At 42.6% G+C, this 17534-nt stretch overlaps 1 protein-coding gene across 1 annotated transcript in view; it reads left to right on the top strand.

Annotated features, from left to right (window-relative positions):
* Positions 1-515: 515 nt before the first annotated feature.
* FAM83A (family with sequence similarity 83 member A) overlaps positions 516-17534 on the top strand; it is a 37622-nt gene continuing 20603 nt past the window's right edge. Inside the window, exons 1-2 of the mRNA XM_044294259.1 lie at positions 516-1193; positions 14086-14253. Of these exons, the coding sequence (XP_044150194.1) occupies positions 708-1193; positions 14086-14253 (654 nt within the window). The 5' untranslated portion in view covers positions 516-707. The remainder of the gene's footprint in view (positions 1194-14085; positions 14254-17534) is intronic.

The following is a 17534-nucleotide window of genomic DNA, read 5'->3' as shown; positions in this document are numbered from 1 at the left end:
TACCACATAAGGGGTCACTCATTTAGGATATTCATCAATTAGTTTCAAAGAGTCTCTGGAAGATCCAGCATGTCCATGTCTTACACCAAACAGCCCATGGATTTCAATGAGCAACCATGCAATGCTTCATTTCCCCTGTGGTGGTGCTGCAGGGAAATTAAACATTTGCTGCCAGACCCCTTTCTAATGGCTGATCTGTTTTTTTGCAACAGTCGTAAAGTGAGACATTTTCCCAATTTGCAACTACATCGTTTGTAACCGTCCTGCACCAAATTTGACAAGTTCTCTTCTTTTACTCTTCTGAGTGAAAAAATAGTTGAACATTTTTGACACCTTTGTTGAAAGCTTCCAGCTCATACCTGCCTAGTCATCTGCTCCATTGATAGGTGAGCTACGTAAGTGTGACCATGAGAGTGACATGAAACACAAGGGGAGTTGCTGAAGCTCCTGTGTAGCCCACAGGTATAAGGCGTGTCTCCACCTAGATAAGGCAGATTACAGGGCTGTCACTTCCCATCTGATCCTTGCTCCATTGCCTTTCTAGAGAAGACTTTTTGCAGTTTAGAGCGCTGCAGAGATAAAGTAAAAATTTTCTGCTGAACATGTCTTGACGAGGTTCTCCTGAACATCTACCCTAAGAGAGTCCTTCAACAAAGCTGCTAAAAACCTTTGATCGAAGCCCTCTGAACTTACCTAAACCAGGAAATATGAATAGGTGTAAAACATTGGGGAAAATAAAGAAGAGACTTGAAGAAGCCAAAAACAAGTGGTCAAGGCTGAGTAAGCCAGAGTTCTGCCACAATGAGAGTGCCAGGGTGGCGACGGATGCCCTCTTGGATGGTGGATCCGATGACTACCATAAGGTCCTCACAGAAGAAGGAGAGGTGGACTTCTTATCGAAGCAAGAGGTCCAATACATCTTGGACAACGTGAAACAACCGTACTATGCCAATGAAAGCCTCACGGAGAACGGTGAGAACGGGTCGGTGCATAATGGGAATCATTCCCACAAGTCCGAGAGTTTTTACCCCACTAATTCTGATAAGAGTGAGACCACCACGCCACTCCACAACTGGAGTTCAGAGGAGAAGCCCTACCTGAAGGACAAGTCCAGTGCCACCGTGTACTTCCAAACCGACAAGACCAATAATATTAGGGAGACCGTCAGGAGGAGTATACACCGGACTGGTCAGGTAGGTACACGCTCAATCCCTGAATGTGAGTAAGCATGTTGTGAACATTAGCATGTAGCAGAGATGAATTTGTTATTTCACTCTTTAGGTCTTTATTATGAATGCATGATAAATCTCTACATACACAAATAATGCCACATAAAATCATAAGCTATATGACATAATTAGCACTGCTACATCTCCCAAGCTCAACTCTGCTCCATCTGCTGCAGAACATTCAGGTATAATACATGTGATTCACTCATTACTGGAAACGTCATTTCTTCTTATGTCGCTCAATATATTATTTTTACTTTTACTCTCAGATCTCTTGCACTTGAACTTGGAAATGTAGCAGAGCTGAACAGCAGAACGGCAGTTGCCTGTGCATGTTTTGTTGAGATAATGTAGTAGGTTTACCGTGCAGACCTATGAAAATCCAATGCACTATAATGCGTTGTGCCAAATGACAAACTCGGCACTACTACATCTGTCTTTCAATTTTTACTAAATTCTAATAATATATAACTAGTTTTCACAATTCCTGAGTGTATCACAGGCTGTAGCGACAGATAGGCAGCTGCCTAGGGACGTGCCGTTTGTCAGCATCTTAACAAATTGTAGTTTTTTTTGCCTTTCATTTTGAATTTTCCACCATTTTTCACTAGGGAAATACCAGCAGCAAAGATTTGGGAGATGCTGATAACAATATTGAGATATCAAGATGAATCATGTTAAATGTCTAACTCAGCCCTGCTACATCCAGTGCTGATGATACAGAACTGAATGTGTCATAATTGTACCCTTTCAACATGCATTGTTATGTTACCTGTGGGGGCGGGTGCAGTCCTATGTAAGACCACTCAATGGGCCAAGTAACAATTCCTAATCTACGACACCTAGATAACCCAGCTATGCTACATCTGTCCATGACAGCAACATCAATGCTAGAAAAGATGGGTGGCAATCAAGGGGTGATGGTGGACAAGATGAGTGACACCCCCTGCGAAGGGTGTAATGGTAGATATAATGGTGGCCACCCAGCTGTCCCAGAAATAGATATCACTCATACATAGTGGAATAAGATAGCCGCACGGCTTCAGGAGAAGGGTATTTCTCATTCCAGAGTCCGCAGTCATCGCTCTGCCGGGAGGGACACGCCATTAAGTAATTATAAGTTCACTAAAATGTATAGGTCAATGCCATAACCTCCGGGGTAAAACCGGCGAACCGCCAGAACAGGTTCCTACAAGATGGTTATGGGGTCAGGGTAGAGCATCCCGCAGCGGGAAGGTCAGCTCTGCAGTAACTGCTGCCCTCCCCGGGGATACTAATCGCGATTCTGACAGTTTCCATCCATTGACAGGTGACCTCGTAAAACTCCACGTAATCGGCGGTTAAGGGTAGGTTCACACAGAAAGTTTTGTCAGAAGCCGCTGCACTGTGCTGCAGTTTCCGCTATGGGTTTTCACGGAGGCCCGCTTTAGGTTTAGGTCCATTCAATGGAGGTAAACCGAGAGTAGGCTCCCGCTGCAGCTTTGAGAGGGGTCCACGCGGTAACCGCACCAAGAATGGATCTCGAAAAACGCTCGGCTTCATGAACTGCGGTGGGAGGTGGTTTCAGCGCAGACTCGGTCCGGTTTTTGGCACAGAATTCGTGCTGAAACCCGTGCCCAAAATCCTCAGTCTGAACATACCCTTATTATTTGGCTGCGGATTTGCCATGTGTTGCACAGCAAAGGGTGATATCCCCGCTACAATTCGACGTGCTGTGACTTTAAGAAAGTGCGTGGTTTCCTTGTTTAACTCAACAAACATTGCATTAACTTTATTTAACCCATTCCCGACATATGACGTAATAGTACGTCATGGCGGCAAGTGACTTGCCGCATTTTGATGTACTATTACGTCATAGTGATCGGGCAGGCACCGGAGCGGTACGTGCCCGATCACTGCAGGGGCCCGACTGTCCCTGATAGCCGGGCCCCTGCTGTATCCACCGGCATCACTGTAAAAGCTGATGCCGGCGGATTAACCCCTTCTATGCTGCGTTCAGCGCTGACCGCGACATAGAAGGGGTTTGCTGTGGGTGACGAAGCACATCGGGTCCCTGCGCTGCTGTGGCGGGGACCCGATGGGTGACAAGGCAGCCCGATGCCAGGCAGAAGCTGCCCAATGCCTTGCACGGCATCGGGAACTGCCTTCTACGGGGGCCCAGGAGATCCAGCCCCAGGCCCGATCTCCTAGGCAACTTGTTAGTGTATTACTCTGTGTAATACACTAACAGGTAATGCGTTACAATACAGATGTATTGTAATGCATTGCAGAGGGAATCAGACCCTCAAAAGTTGAAGTCCGAGAGTGGGACAGAAATAAAGTTTTAAAAAAAAAGCAAAAAATGTGTTTTTAATAAAAAAATAAAGTTTCAAGTAAAAAAAAACACCATAAAAAATAATAATACAGTGTCAAAAAAGCTATTTTTGTCACCTTACATCAGAAAAAGTGCAACACAAAGCGATCTAAAAGGCTTATGTCCCACAAAATGGTACCAATAAAACTGTCACCTCATCCCGCAAAAAATGATTCCCTACATAAGAAAACCGCTCAAAAATAAAAAAAACTATAGCTCTCAGAACATGAAGACACTAAAACATCATTTTTTGTTTCAAATATGCTATTATTGTGTTAAAGTGAAATAAATAAAAAAAAGCATACATATTTGGTATCGCCGCATTAGTAACAACCAGCTCTATAAAAATATCACATTACCTAACCCCTCAGCTGAACACGGTAAAAAAATAAAAATAAAAACAGTGCCAAAAAATGCAATTTTTTGTCACCTTACATCACAAAAATTGCAACACCAAGCAAACAAAAAGGCGTATGCCCCCCAAAATAGTGCCAATGAAAACATCATGTCATCCTGCAAAAAATGAGACCTAAGACTAAAACTATGACTCTCAGACAATGGAGACACAAAAATATGATTATTTTTTTTTTTTTATAAAAACAGTGCCAAAAAAGCCATTTTTTGTCACCTAACATCACATAAAGTGCTACACCAAGTGATCAAAAAGGCATTTGGCCCCCAAAATAGTACGAATCAAACCGTCACCTTATCCCGCAAAAAATGAGACCCTACCTCAGACAATCGGTCAAAAAATAAAAAAGCTATGGCTCTCAGACTATGGAGACACAAAAACATCAATAAATAAGAAAAAGTATACATATTAGGTATTGCCACGTCCGTAACGATCTGCTCTATAAAATTATCACATGACTTAACCCCTCAGGTGAACGCTTTAAAAATAAATAAATAAAAACTGTGCCAAAACAACCAACTTTTGGTCACCTTGCCCCATAAAGTATAATAATGAATGATCAAAAAATCATATGTACCCAAAAATGGTAGCAATAAAAACGTCAACTATTCCTGCAAAAAGCGAGCCCCTGCCCAAGACGATCGGTAGAAAAATTTAAAAAATAAGGCGTTCAGAAAATGGAGACACAAAAACATAATTTTTTTCTTAAAAATGCTTTATGTAAAACTGAAACAAAAAACTAAGAAAGTAGACATATTTGATATCATTGCGTCCATTACAACCTGCTCTATAAAAATAGCGCATGATCTACTCTATCAGATGAATGTTGTAAAAAATAAAAACGGTGCCAAAACAGCCATTTTTTGGTTACCTTGCCTCACAAAAAACATATAGAGCAATTAAAAATCATATGTACCCCAAAATAGTACCAATAAAACTGGCACCTTATCCTTAGTTTCCAAAATGGGGTCACTTTTTGGGAGTTTTTACTGTAAGGGTGCATCAGGGGAACTTCAAATGGGACATGGCATCTAAAAACCAGTCCAGCAAAATCTGCCTTCCAAAAACCATATGGCGCTTCTTTCCTTCTGCGCCCTGCCGTGTGCCCTTACATCAGTTTACGACCACATGTGGGATGTTTCTGTAAACCGCAGAATCAGGGTAATAAATATTGAGTTTTGTTTGGCTGTGAACCCTCGATGTGTTAAAGAAAAAAAATTATTAAAATTAATAAAATTATAAAAATCTGCCCAAAAAGTTAAATTTTGAAATTTCATCTCCATTTTCCTTTAATTCTTGTGGAATACCTAAAGGGTTAACAAAGTTTGTAAAATCAGTTTTGAGTAACTTGCATGGTGTAGTTTCTACAATGGGGTCATTTATGGGGGTATCTACTATGAAAGCCTCACAAAGTGACTTAAGATCTGAACTGGTCCTTAAATCATCATGAAATACAATGTGCAACGAGAAAACAGTCTCAGAATGGATTAGATAAATAAAAGTGTTCCAAAGCTATTACCACATAAAGTGACACATGTCAGATTTTCAAAAAATGGCCTGGGCAGAAGGGCGAAAACTGGCCAGGGGTAGAAGGGGTTAATAGTAATTAACCCTTTGAGAGATGGAATACAGCCCTCAGCTATCTGCCATAGACATTAAGGGGATTGCGTCATCTGAACTTGACCTATTATTTAAATCTTGTTTGTATCTTAAACATATTTTGAAATAATTTTTGCTGATTATTTTTAATTTTCCATGTCACTTTTTATATTAAAAGAAACTAAAATTCTGCAGTTTTCGAGGGCAGTTGGCCACTAAGCGCAAAAATAGGCGCCACTTCTTAAAATGTACAGAACACTTTACTGCAGTTATCTGCTTATCATCACAGGCAGGATAACAATAACTGACATCAAATATATAGATAACACGTGATCCACCATTCACGATAGGTGATATCACAGCTTATCTACTCCCTCCTGACCTCTGGCCAGTTTACAAAGCATGTCTAGAAAACTCTCCCATAGAAGTCAATGAGGTCCCCTAATGTCCACTGTTTCTATGGACAATTTGGCTGCCGTAAAGAATATCTGTAAATCCTGTTCAGAACATCTCAGGCAAGATGTTAGGACATTTGTCAGCTGACAACTATTCCAACCTACCTCCCCCTCTACATACACATGCATGCTCGGCTCAACTCAATACGGATGGCGTCTGGCAGCAGCTTATCTCCTTTGGCACATAAGAATCAAGTGTGTTGAAATACCTCTGCCGTCAGGAAAGTTGGGACGCCTTGATAGACATTAGATGGTCAGTTGGCCAATGTGTGTATAAAATTGCGGGTTTGGCCAATGTGTGTATAAAATTTCTTATGGTCACCTCTAAAGCTGAGCTGGACAAAGGGACAGCTCTAAAGGGGTTGTCCCACGAAAAAATGTTCTACATTTTTCAAAGCAGCACATGTATGTGAATATTTTTATGTATAGTGCCATCTGTTATTTGTTATTTTCCTTATTTCTTTGTCCACCTCACCGAGGTGGTCACACATGCTCAATTCCATTCTTCAACTGCAACCAGCCATATCTACTGTTAGAAGCTGGGACAGTTACAGGGAGAGAGCTGCAGCAAAAAGGACATGCCTCCTGTGAAAGGACATACCCCCTGAGCTGTAAGAGGGGGAGAGCTGCAGCAGATAGGACATGCCTGCCCCCCCTGAGAAAGGACACACCCTCCAAGCTGCAACTTGAAATTAATCTAGCAGAGCAATTGGAACACTTAATGTGGAGATCTCTGGATCCATGTGAGGTACAGGGCTGGTTCTAGCTTTGTTAGAAAGAGATTGTCATGTACTATATGATGTCTGATTTTAACTTTTTACATTAATCATGGTTAACCCATTTAAGAGGAGTCCACACAGGATACATTATCTGTTCTTCTCGAATTGTATGGATTGACATCATTGCTTTTTGTGCTACGGTTTGTGTTTATTTACAGACCTGAAATGACTTCATTAAAGGGATTCTCCAGTTTAGAAAATCCATAGTCATATACCTATTAGAGAATTCTGAATTAATAGAGGGGGTCCTCTGTTCATGTCCTTGTGTATTTGAATAAACACTGTGTAATACTTTATTTCTCCTGTGGTGGCACTGCAGGGAAATTGAACACTTACCAGGTTACCTGATCGCTATGTGATCAGCTTATTGTCAGGGGACCTTTCTAACAAGTAGAGACTTACTAAGTCTTACTAAGCTGCTCTTTGGAAAAACAGACTGATTAAGAGACTCTCCCCTCTATAAGATCCATAGAGGCCTCCATCATTCTGTCTCCACCATGTACTGTAGACTTGGCCCCCATTTGCTTACATACGGCCCTCGCAGAATGGTGCTGCCAGCATGGTATGGTGACAACGATTCCATAGATTCCTATAGAAACAGTTATCTGTCTGGTGGCGTCAGTATGACACTATGGATTCTGGGAACATCACAGTACCTACGACAGTATTATTTAGGTCCTGTATGGTGCTATGGGGCAGATTTATGAAACTGTCCAGAAAAAAACTCTTTGAAGCCCATAACAACCAATCCCAGCTTTCATTTCTTATGGTGCTTTTCGACTAGCTTTGCTTTTGGGCACAGCACATATATAAATGCCCACTTATGGGTGGGGTTTACGTAAGCCCTGCCTGTTTTGGGGCTGGGACAAGCCAAATTTATCTGGCAATTGGCGACCATGCGGTATGGCACTACAATATAGGCAATCCTTGACAGCGTTAGTGTACTGTTTTTCAGTACTCTGTATGTTTTTCCCTGCTAAAAACATGATGGTGATCTCACACATTTTGCCTTGGTGCCCCTATAGACTTTGATCTGCTGTGGCATGTAGGAAGCTGGCCATACACAGTAGGTTCATGTCAGCTAGGTGAAAGAAGGGTCAGCCATTTTGAACTTCTAGTAACCGATCCGATCCTGCTCTCAAAGAGACAAGATGCCACCAGAGAAATCTGGCAGCGACTTGCTCCCATCTCCTCCTTGAGACATACACAATGAGGCAAATGGAGCACGTATGAGACAGTCGGGAGGAATACCGGATGGCCGAATAGTAATCGAAACCTTCTCCATTGATGCATGCATGGATTTTCAATTAGACGCAAAAAATTCATGTCTTGGGTCACTCATCTGGAAAGGGCATCTGCTTCTCAGGGGTCAGACTGGACTATGGTTTATGCAGTGGGTGTGTGGGCAGGCAATACAGCTTTGTTGGTGGGGTCATAGACTAAATGCACCTTGTTCCATCCTGGATAACAAAGGCCATCCAGAATCGTGGGCCTATACATTAGATATATGGTATCCAGCTGTTACCAGTTAGGGTCCATTCACACGTCCGTTTTTTCTTTCCTGATCTGTTCCGTTTTTTCAGGAACAGATCAGGACCAGATCTGGACCCATTCATTTTCAATGGGTCCTGGAAAAAATCGGACAGCACAATGTGTGCTGTCCGTTTCCGTTGTTCCGTTCCGCATGTCCGTTTAAATATAAAACATGTCCTATTCTTGTCCTGAAAAATCGGATCCTGGTACAATACAAAGTCAATGGATCCGCAAAAAACGGATGACATTCGGATGTCATTCCGTATGTCATCCGTTTTTTGCGGATTCCGTTCCTGGAAACACATAACAAATTTTTATTTTTTTTTTTCAATTTTTTTTCAAAGAAATCCAAACAACTTTATTTGATTATTGAAATGTATACATGTTTCCGTTTTTTGCGGATCCGCAAAAAACGGATGACATACGGATGACATACGGAAACATTTTCAGGAACAACGGATCCGCAAAAAACGGACCGTTTTTCAGGATGAAAAAAAACAGGACGTGTGAATGGACCCTTATTGTGCAGCTGGTTTAGGTATGATGGGCCTGCCCTGTACCCTACTTCTGTATTTTTTGGACATATGAATTCATTATTTTTGGGGCTTTCTGAAAATAAATGTTACATACTAATAGCAGCAAGATTTATTGACTTTTGAACTCAGAACGTCTCTGTTTTTGCAGCCTTAAGACAGGAAATGATTCAACTTTAGCTTCTGCCTTCCAGCCTGAGAGGATGTGAACTGTGAGGAGCATTAGTCACCATTAATATGTCCTCTCCTGTACTGAACCCATAATTATTCATGTCTGTGTGCACCTCTGACTATGATAAGACTTGGGTTAAACTGACGGGACACGAAGATATGTACAGTGCACTATTGCCAGATCTTCTAGTGGGGTGGTCTTCTCAAAGGAGAGGCCAATAACACTCAGGTTGTAAATCTAAAATTGAGATCCTGGGTGGTCTTCTCAAACTGGTAGTCATCTTTTAGAGAGGTTCTACACAGCAAAGGAATATCTTGGCAACGTCCAGTCTTCAGGTAGTCACATGCACTATGTTAGCCATTAACAGCAACTTGGTTTCTTGCCCACAACATTAATTTATGTGCCAGGAAATACCTATAGACATATTCAAAGAAATGATCAGTCCAGGTTTGCCATAACAAGAACCATACTTTGTTAGCGCCCTGGCTCATAGAGTGGGATTCTGAGCAGGGCCCCCTCTATGGTGTCCATATGCTCACTTAGGGCTTATGGAAAGGGGTTGTCTCATGAGACAATGGTGACCATAGACTATTTACCATTCATCCAATTCTAATCATACATGGATGACAGCCAATGAAGTGGCCATATGGGCTATTTCCCATCAGGGCAGTCACACAGGGTACATCCCATGCCACTACAGAAGGGTCACCAGTATCCCTGGATAGCATTGGCATCTAGAACCTATGAAAAGCTATTGGAAATTGTTATTTGAGCGCTGTATGTTTGTATTATTTGGGCACTATATGGTAAACCAAAAGTGATCGCTTCAATAAAGCAAAACGAACAAACCAAGTCTCAGCCAACTACATATCTCTGAAAATCAAGGATCAATCCCATGATAAGTACGAGTCATGCAAACTATTATGCGAAATACATAGTAATATAAATGGCTCTGTTGTTCTCTGGTGTGAATGGGTGTGAACCCCTGACATTGCCTCACGAGGTGAGCGGCACGGCCTCACCTAACCCAGCACTGCATGACAGATACGAGTATGATTACATCACGTGTAGTACAGTAGTCAGAATGATGAATGAAGCATATTCAGAGAAGAAGAAGACAACACGCATTTTGTCTGCCAGAGTAAGAGGCACCAAATTTATTAAGAGGCCCACTCTTCTTAATCAATGGCCACAAACTGAAATCTATGCCACCTATGCACTGGCGGAAATTTCACTCTAGTTTTCCGGTGTGAATTATTTTAAATGTGTCGGGCCAAGGTGGGCATGTCCCTTCCACATTTTTTAAAATGCCAAGAGCAGCGGTGGATTGTAAATTTGCAAATTTGGACACAAAATGTGTGACTTTTTAAAATCAGGAAACTGATGTATAACTTCAATAATGTGCACCAATATTCTTAGTGGTCATGGAAAAAATGTATTCAACGGTGTAGTAGATATCATAGAGGTAGAAAACATAGATGCTACGAGGTCCATGGAGAGAGAGGAGCCAAGACCTGCTTGGTCTCATCCCCCTCTGGGTGGTCAGAACCCAGAGATCTCCAGAGGAACTGCATGGAATTAGGAAGTGGGCACAAGGGTCATGGAAAGGGACAACCAAAAGAAAAAGCCCTTCTTTTCTAGGTGCTAAAACTCAACCCCATAATGGGGGCCTATTGTGGCCATCGCTATGGGCTCCTTTTAAAAAAAAAATATATACTAGTGAATCTGTCAATGCAGAATCTGCGGATACTCTCCTGTCACTCTTGTTGCAACGTCATGTGAGATTGTGACAGTGACAGGAAGAACTGGATGCAAAGTCGTAAAGAAGCAGAAATTCTATTTCCCCCGGGACCAAAAGTAGTTTTGGCAAAAACCTCTACAGAAGAAATGGCACCTAAATGTGTACGCTGAGGTCATTTATGCCTGTGTGATGTCATAATGAGAGATCTGTCACAGCTGTAAGACTGATGACATCACTGCAGCTGCTGTGTTATAAATGTCATAATGGATGCCTCATACAGATGACATCACTGCAGTGTACAGTACCTGCAATGTCCTATCTGAGTTTTCTGAATTATAACATTATGGATTGAATGACTTTGGGATAATGATTTCATCAATGATGGACCTTAAAGTCTTCTCAGGCTTCTGATTTTATGCACATAAAGTTTTCTGTAGATTTCTATAAAAGCAGCGAAATACCAGGAACAAACCATTCCTTCCCATTATTGCCTGCTCGTTTGAGGAGGCGAGAGCTGCATTTACATGCAGCAATCATCATCTCTGTATGGGGGATGACCAATCGTTACAGCGATCATTCCTCCCCATACAGAATCACTGTTTACACAGGAGGATCTGTTGCTCAAAATGATTCTGGGGTCTGCATTACCAATACTTATTCATGGGATGATTGGCAGCACCTTTACTCTGAGTAATTATCTACTCCTAGGAACGCTCCTTCCCAATAATTGCCTCCATCTTTGGCCAGTGTAAAAGATCCAAAACTCACCATTTTCAAGATCTCTACCTGCTAGGAGTGAAGGGGAACATACTTGATTTATGGGGTGAAAGTCTCTAGATAAACCGCTTCAATACATTCCTTGAAAACCTTCATCTGCCCTGGAGATACATTTTTCTAAAAACACCTTCTCTTTAGTGATTCGGTTGTTCTTTGTTGTTGCAAATAATATTTGATGAGACAGATTTATATAAAATGGTCCAGAGGGAAAAAATGGATTGGCAATTTTTATAATGATAGTCTATGGTGTCGCACTGCGATATGCTGCGACTGCAACACGACAGTCGCAAAAATGGATTTTTCTGCGACTGTCGCATCGCAGTTGCAGTGCGACACAATAGACTATCATTTTAAAAATTGTCGCCCAACATTGGTGCGACATCAATGTCGCACGACACATGTTGCAGTGTAGTTGTGCCCTATGTGTCGTACAGGAATGGAGCTGCAGCAGAAAGGACACACAACCTCTGAGCCTGAAGAGAATCTAGCAGAACAACTGGAGTAATGAATGGGGAGATCTCTGGATCCATGCGAGGTCCAGGGCTGGTTCTAGCTTTCTTAGAAAGAGATTGTCATGTACTGTATGATGTCTGATTTGACATCCACAGGTTTTCCACTTTTGGGGTCCATTATAGTATGAAAGCTTGAGCCCACTGGAGGCTCCTCTGGTCTCTGATGGGTGAGCTGGACCCTGCCACCTGCACGTTACCAGCAGTTATCAGATGGTTATGGCTGCTGATAACCTGCTAACTACCCAGATTAAGAAGTCACTATCCCGTCAGACCAGTCATACACCTTACCTCTCTTCTTCCCTGTTGTTATATAACGACCGGTTGTTTAGAACAGTAGACATGATAGAAGATAATCTGTGCCCCCGGGTGGACATGGGCCTCTTACCAATCACCAATGATATAAGACACTTGAGCTGAGGAAGCACAATGCCCAGGAGCAGCGTACAAGTATCTGCCGTTTATAGTTTTGTACTTTCGGCATGGGCCGTGATAATCTTGTGGTCATGGGTTGTACGGCACTAACCTTTTACTCAACAATGATGGCTAGCTCATGGGAACCTGAGGAAACGGGCTACGGCTAAAGTGCACCCACAAAGCTCGTCACCGGCAGGAATCCTAATATTAATTGTACAGGAGAATTGTTTAGACATAATAGATTAGCCTAAGAATTTGAGCTATTACGTGGTCACTGTATGCCCATGAGCATTGTACGCTGATATTATCTGAGCACTGTATGGTGGTATGATTCCAGCACTGTATGGTGGTATGATTCCAGCACTGTATGCCAGTATTATTTAAGCACTGTATGCTGATATTTGAGCTCGGATATTATTTGAGTACTGTATGCTGATATTATTGATATTCTGCAGCAGCTGAGGTGTGTATTATGAGGTTCTGCAGCAGCTAATGTGTGTATTATAAGGTTCTGCAGCAGCTGAGGTGTGTATTATGAGGTTCTGCAGCAGCTAATGTGTGTATTATAAGGTTCTGCAGCAGCTGAGGTGTGTATTATGATGTTCTGCAGCAGCTGAGGTGTGTATTATAATGTTCTGCAGCAGCTAATGTGTGTATTATGAGGTTCTGCAGCAGCCAAGGTGTGTATAAAGATGTTCTGCAGCTGCTAATGTGTGTATTATGAGGTTCTGTAGCAGCTGAGGTGCGTATTATAAGGTTCTGCAGCAGTTGAGGTGTATTATGGGGTTCTGCAGCAGATGAGGTGTGTATTATGATGTTCTGCAGCAGCTGAGGTGTGCATTATGATTTTGTGCAGCAGATGAGGTGTGTATGATCCGGTTCTTCCGCATTTGAGGTTTGCATTATGATGTTCTACAGCATCTGAGGAATGTTTTATGAGGTGCTGCAGCAGCTGAGGCATGTAGTGAGGTTCTGCAGCAGCCGAGGTGTGTAAAATGAGGTTCTGCAGCAGCTGAGGTGTGTATTATGATGTTCTGCAGCAGCTGAGGTGTGTATTATGATATTGTGCAGCAGTTGAGGTGTGTATTATGATATTGTGCAGCAGTTGAGGTGTGTATAATCCGGTTCTTCCACATTTGAGGTGTGTATGATGATGTTCTACAGCATCTGAGGAATGTTTTATGAGGTGCTGCAGCAGCTGAGGCATGTAGTGAGGTTCTGCAGCAGCCGAGGTGTGTAAAATGAGGTTCTGCAGCAGCTGAGGTGTGTATTAGGAGGTTCTGCAGCAGCTAAGGGGTGTATTATGGGGGGATGTGTATAGGGAATAATGTACAGCGTCCTATAAATGATAAGAGTATTAGGAGTCCGCGTGGAGCTCTGTGACCTGTGCTCAGACTGCACGCTGGTACTTTCACACGGAGATGAGACTCCAGGATGACCTAAGATCCGGACATTACCCGTCTGTAATTTACTGTTCTTATTGATGTGACTCTTTACCCTGGATCATTATTAGTGACAAGTGACTTCTCTTATGTTACCGTAGAAGAATCTAATCCCATTGTCACATTGTGTCCAGGTCATTGCTATAATGATGGATGAATTCACCGACGCCGAGATATTCTGCGATATATTAGAAGCTGCGAACAAAAGGAACGTGTTTGTCTACTTACTCCTTGACGTCAGCAAGTTACAGCTGTTTATGGACATGTGCGAGAAACTACAAGTCAAAGACGTGCACCTCAAGGTATAGATCTCAACCTCACGTCTCTATGTAATACATCATCTTATGTGTTAATTATGTTTCTGATTAACGGGTTGTCAGGTATTAGAAAGACATGGCTGCTATCCGCCAAAAACAGAGCCACACCGGACTACAGGTTGTGTGCGGTATAGATGCTCGGCTCCAATGAAGTAAATAATCTGAGCTGCAGTACCAGACACAGCCTGTGATAGGTGGGGCGCTGTTTTTTTTTTTTTTTAAGTAGCCATGTTTTTCTAATCCTTGACAACCCCTTTAACTAAGCATACTAAGACCTACTGAAGCTCCACCTTGTAAATTGCATTAGGGGCCGAGGCCTATGGGCCTGAGAGGGACTGCGGCTCATACATCTGTCTCCAAACTAGGTGTTTTCGAGGTGTTTATGTTGGTGTTCTTCAAAAGATTGTGGACAGGGCTTGAGATGTTCTGCTAATGGGGGGATCAAATGTTGGGAGGTATGCATGTGACTGCCGTGGGCCCAGGACTGATCTTCTCCCTCTGCTCCCCTTTACAATAAAATTACACAGGAAGTACTTCCTGTAATGGGTGGGTGGAGGGGGGTATTATACCCCTCTGCCATAATACCAGTAATATAATCCAGAATTATCCCATGGTAGATGGGGGGACCTGCTACAGATTTAGCATTAGAGCCCAAGTGGTTCATGTTATGTCCACATCCCACAACACATTCTAAACGTACAGGACAGTGGTGGCACAGACTCAGAAGCTGTGCCCGCACCATCACCAAGGGACTCTGCTGTAACTAATCACAGGATCAGAGATAACTCAGTAGATGTAGATGCTTTTCAGACTCCCTCTCCAAGGTCTCCACTAATTGATCGCAGGTTGCCAATGAGTTGGTTTTGCACCTGGGAGCAGGGGACAATGTGACTGCTATGGGGCCCAGGGCAAGAGGGGGCCCAGTCTTAGTTGGGATTATTTCCCCTTCTACTTGGGGTGAAAACTTGATCAGGACTCTACCCTCTAAAGGAACAACTTTTAGCAAACGAGGCAGTGTAAAAATGGCCCAAGGGTCATTGAAAGGGGTTTAGGCGGAAACCCTTCTGTCCTGTGTGGGGGGCCTGGTTTGGTCCTTGCTATGGGGCCCTTACTTCTCTATGTACGCCACTGCCTGGGAACCTAACAAAGTCCCTCAGAACTACCATCACAAAGACTCTGCTAAAGGGCATCTGTCAGCAGTTTTGTCCCTATGAAACTGACTGACCTGTTAAATGTGCGCTTGGCAGCTGAAGTCATCTGTGTTGGTCCCATGTTCATATATCAAAAAATAAATAAAAAATAGCTCACCACTTCTAGTACTTGGTAGTGCACGGAGGAAAATCCAGAGCAGGAACTTCAGTCCAAGGTAAAAGGCTTTTATCCTCCAGCACTGTTAAAAAAAAAATCTTTCCCTGGCGTCGTGACTCAGCACAAGGTTCCCTGATCCATATTTTCTGGCACTGCAGCAAACTTAGACAATGTTGGGAGTCGATACATAAGATCATGTCTTCAATCCTTTCATTCACTATTCCGAATACCCCCGGATTCTTTTTACTGTTACTCTCAGACCTGCCATTCCGGTTGCTTAACAAGTCCATAGTCCGCCATTTGGTGAGTGCGGCCAGGGCCTGCATACCGGCGAGATGGAAGTCGCCTAACCTGTAGACCTTTGGGTTAACAAAGTGGAGGACATTCGGAGAATTGAGGAGCTGACAGCTACTTTGAGAAACACTCACAAAGTGTTTATCACAGCATGGACCCCAAGGTTTGTGTTCCAAAACTCCCCAGCGTTCTAGACCTTATTGACTTGACTCAGTTCCACATACCCACTCAGTTTCCTTGTCCCTATACCCCTCCTCTTGTCTCTCATCCTTTTGTTGTTGATTGTTTTTGTCTCCTTACTCCTAAGTATACCCTTCATTAACTTTCTATTAGATTATGTTATAAGAATTGTTGATGCTAGAAGAAATCTCTCCTACTCTGAGTATTAGGCATCTCGAAAGGTGTTTGTGGACAATTCTCATCCTGTGATATTTGCGATGATGTGCATTCTCATATTGATCAGATATCTGCTATATCTATGTTTTCTCACTAAGTAGTGTTACCTTTATATTTATCTTTTCTAAATATGATAAATAAAGAATTAAAAAATTAAAAAAGTCCATGATCTAAAAAAAATCTTTCCTTTCTACTGGTGTTTTTTTCCCTTGTGCTTTTTTCTCCTTTTCTTTTTTTTTCTCATTATTTGTTTATTCTCAAATTCTTTTTGAATGATCTTTTCATAACTTTTTGTACTGTATATGGAGACTTTGTGTTGTGCCTTTTTTTTTTTATACATAACCTAGAACTACCCTGTGACATAACCTCTGCCACCCTGGTACATTGAGATTAAAGGTGCATTTAGATGAACCAACTATCAGGCAGATTATCGGGAACAACCGTTTCTACAAACGGTCGTTCCCGACAATCTGCCCGTCTGAATGTGCCGCCGATCACCCGATGATCCTGTCGCTCGTGCAGGCGCCACCGATCGTGGTTTCTGAGCAGCAGATTGTGCGGTCTAAACAGCCCATCTGCCGCTCAGAAACCAGGACTCTGTGTGAGGACGAGGGATCACTATAGCCCTCCATCGTCCTCATACTATCATGGAGATCGCTGAATGTTAATGCACCGTCTCCTTCACTGAGCAAGCAGCCGACTGACGGGAAGGTAGCGCTTCCTTGCGGCCGCTGCATCGCCCAGTGTAAACCCAGCTTTAACATTTGTACTGATCAGATAACATCTGTTGGCCACAGGGTTGTGGAGGCTTTTTAAACCTTGCTCAATTGGCCTGTAGACCATACTATGAAGAACATACATCAAACTGTTTGAAACGCATCGTATTGGTGATGTTTTTAAAAGGAAATATTTTTTTTTTTACAGTGCTGGAGGATAGCACCCTTTTTTCCTTGGATTGAAGCCCATGTTCCTATGTGCCCGCATTGCTGAGAAAAAGGATGTTTTAATATATGCAAATCAGCCTCTAGGAGCAACGGGGGCGTTGGCATTACACCTAGAGGCTCTGCTCTCTCTGCCACTGCCGCACCCTCTCCACTTTTATTGACAGGACCAGGCAGTGAATACATCATAATGCCTGGCCCTGTCAATAAAAGTTGAAAGGGCCTGACAGTTGCAGAGAGAATAGAGCTTCTAGGTGTAACAGAAACGCCCCCATTGCTCCTAGAGGCTCATTTGCATATATTTAAAGGAAATGTATCTGCCAGTAA

The sequence above is a fragment of the Bufo gargarizans genome, chromosome 5 (assembly GCF_014858855.1).
Source record: "Bufo gargarizans isolate SCDJY-AF-19 chromosome 5, ASM1485885v1, whole genome shotgun sequence".
Taxonomy (NCBI): Eukaryota; Metazoa; Chordata; class Amphibia; order Anura; family Bufonidae; genus Bufo; species Bufo gargarizans.
This window is presented reverse-complemented; position numbering and strand designations above follow the sequence as displayed.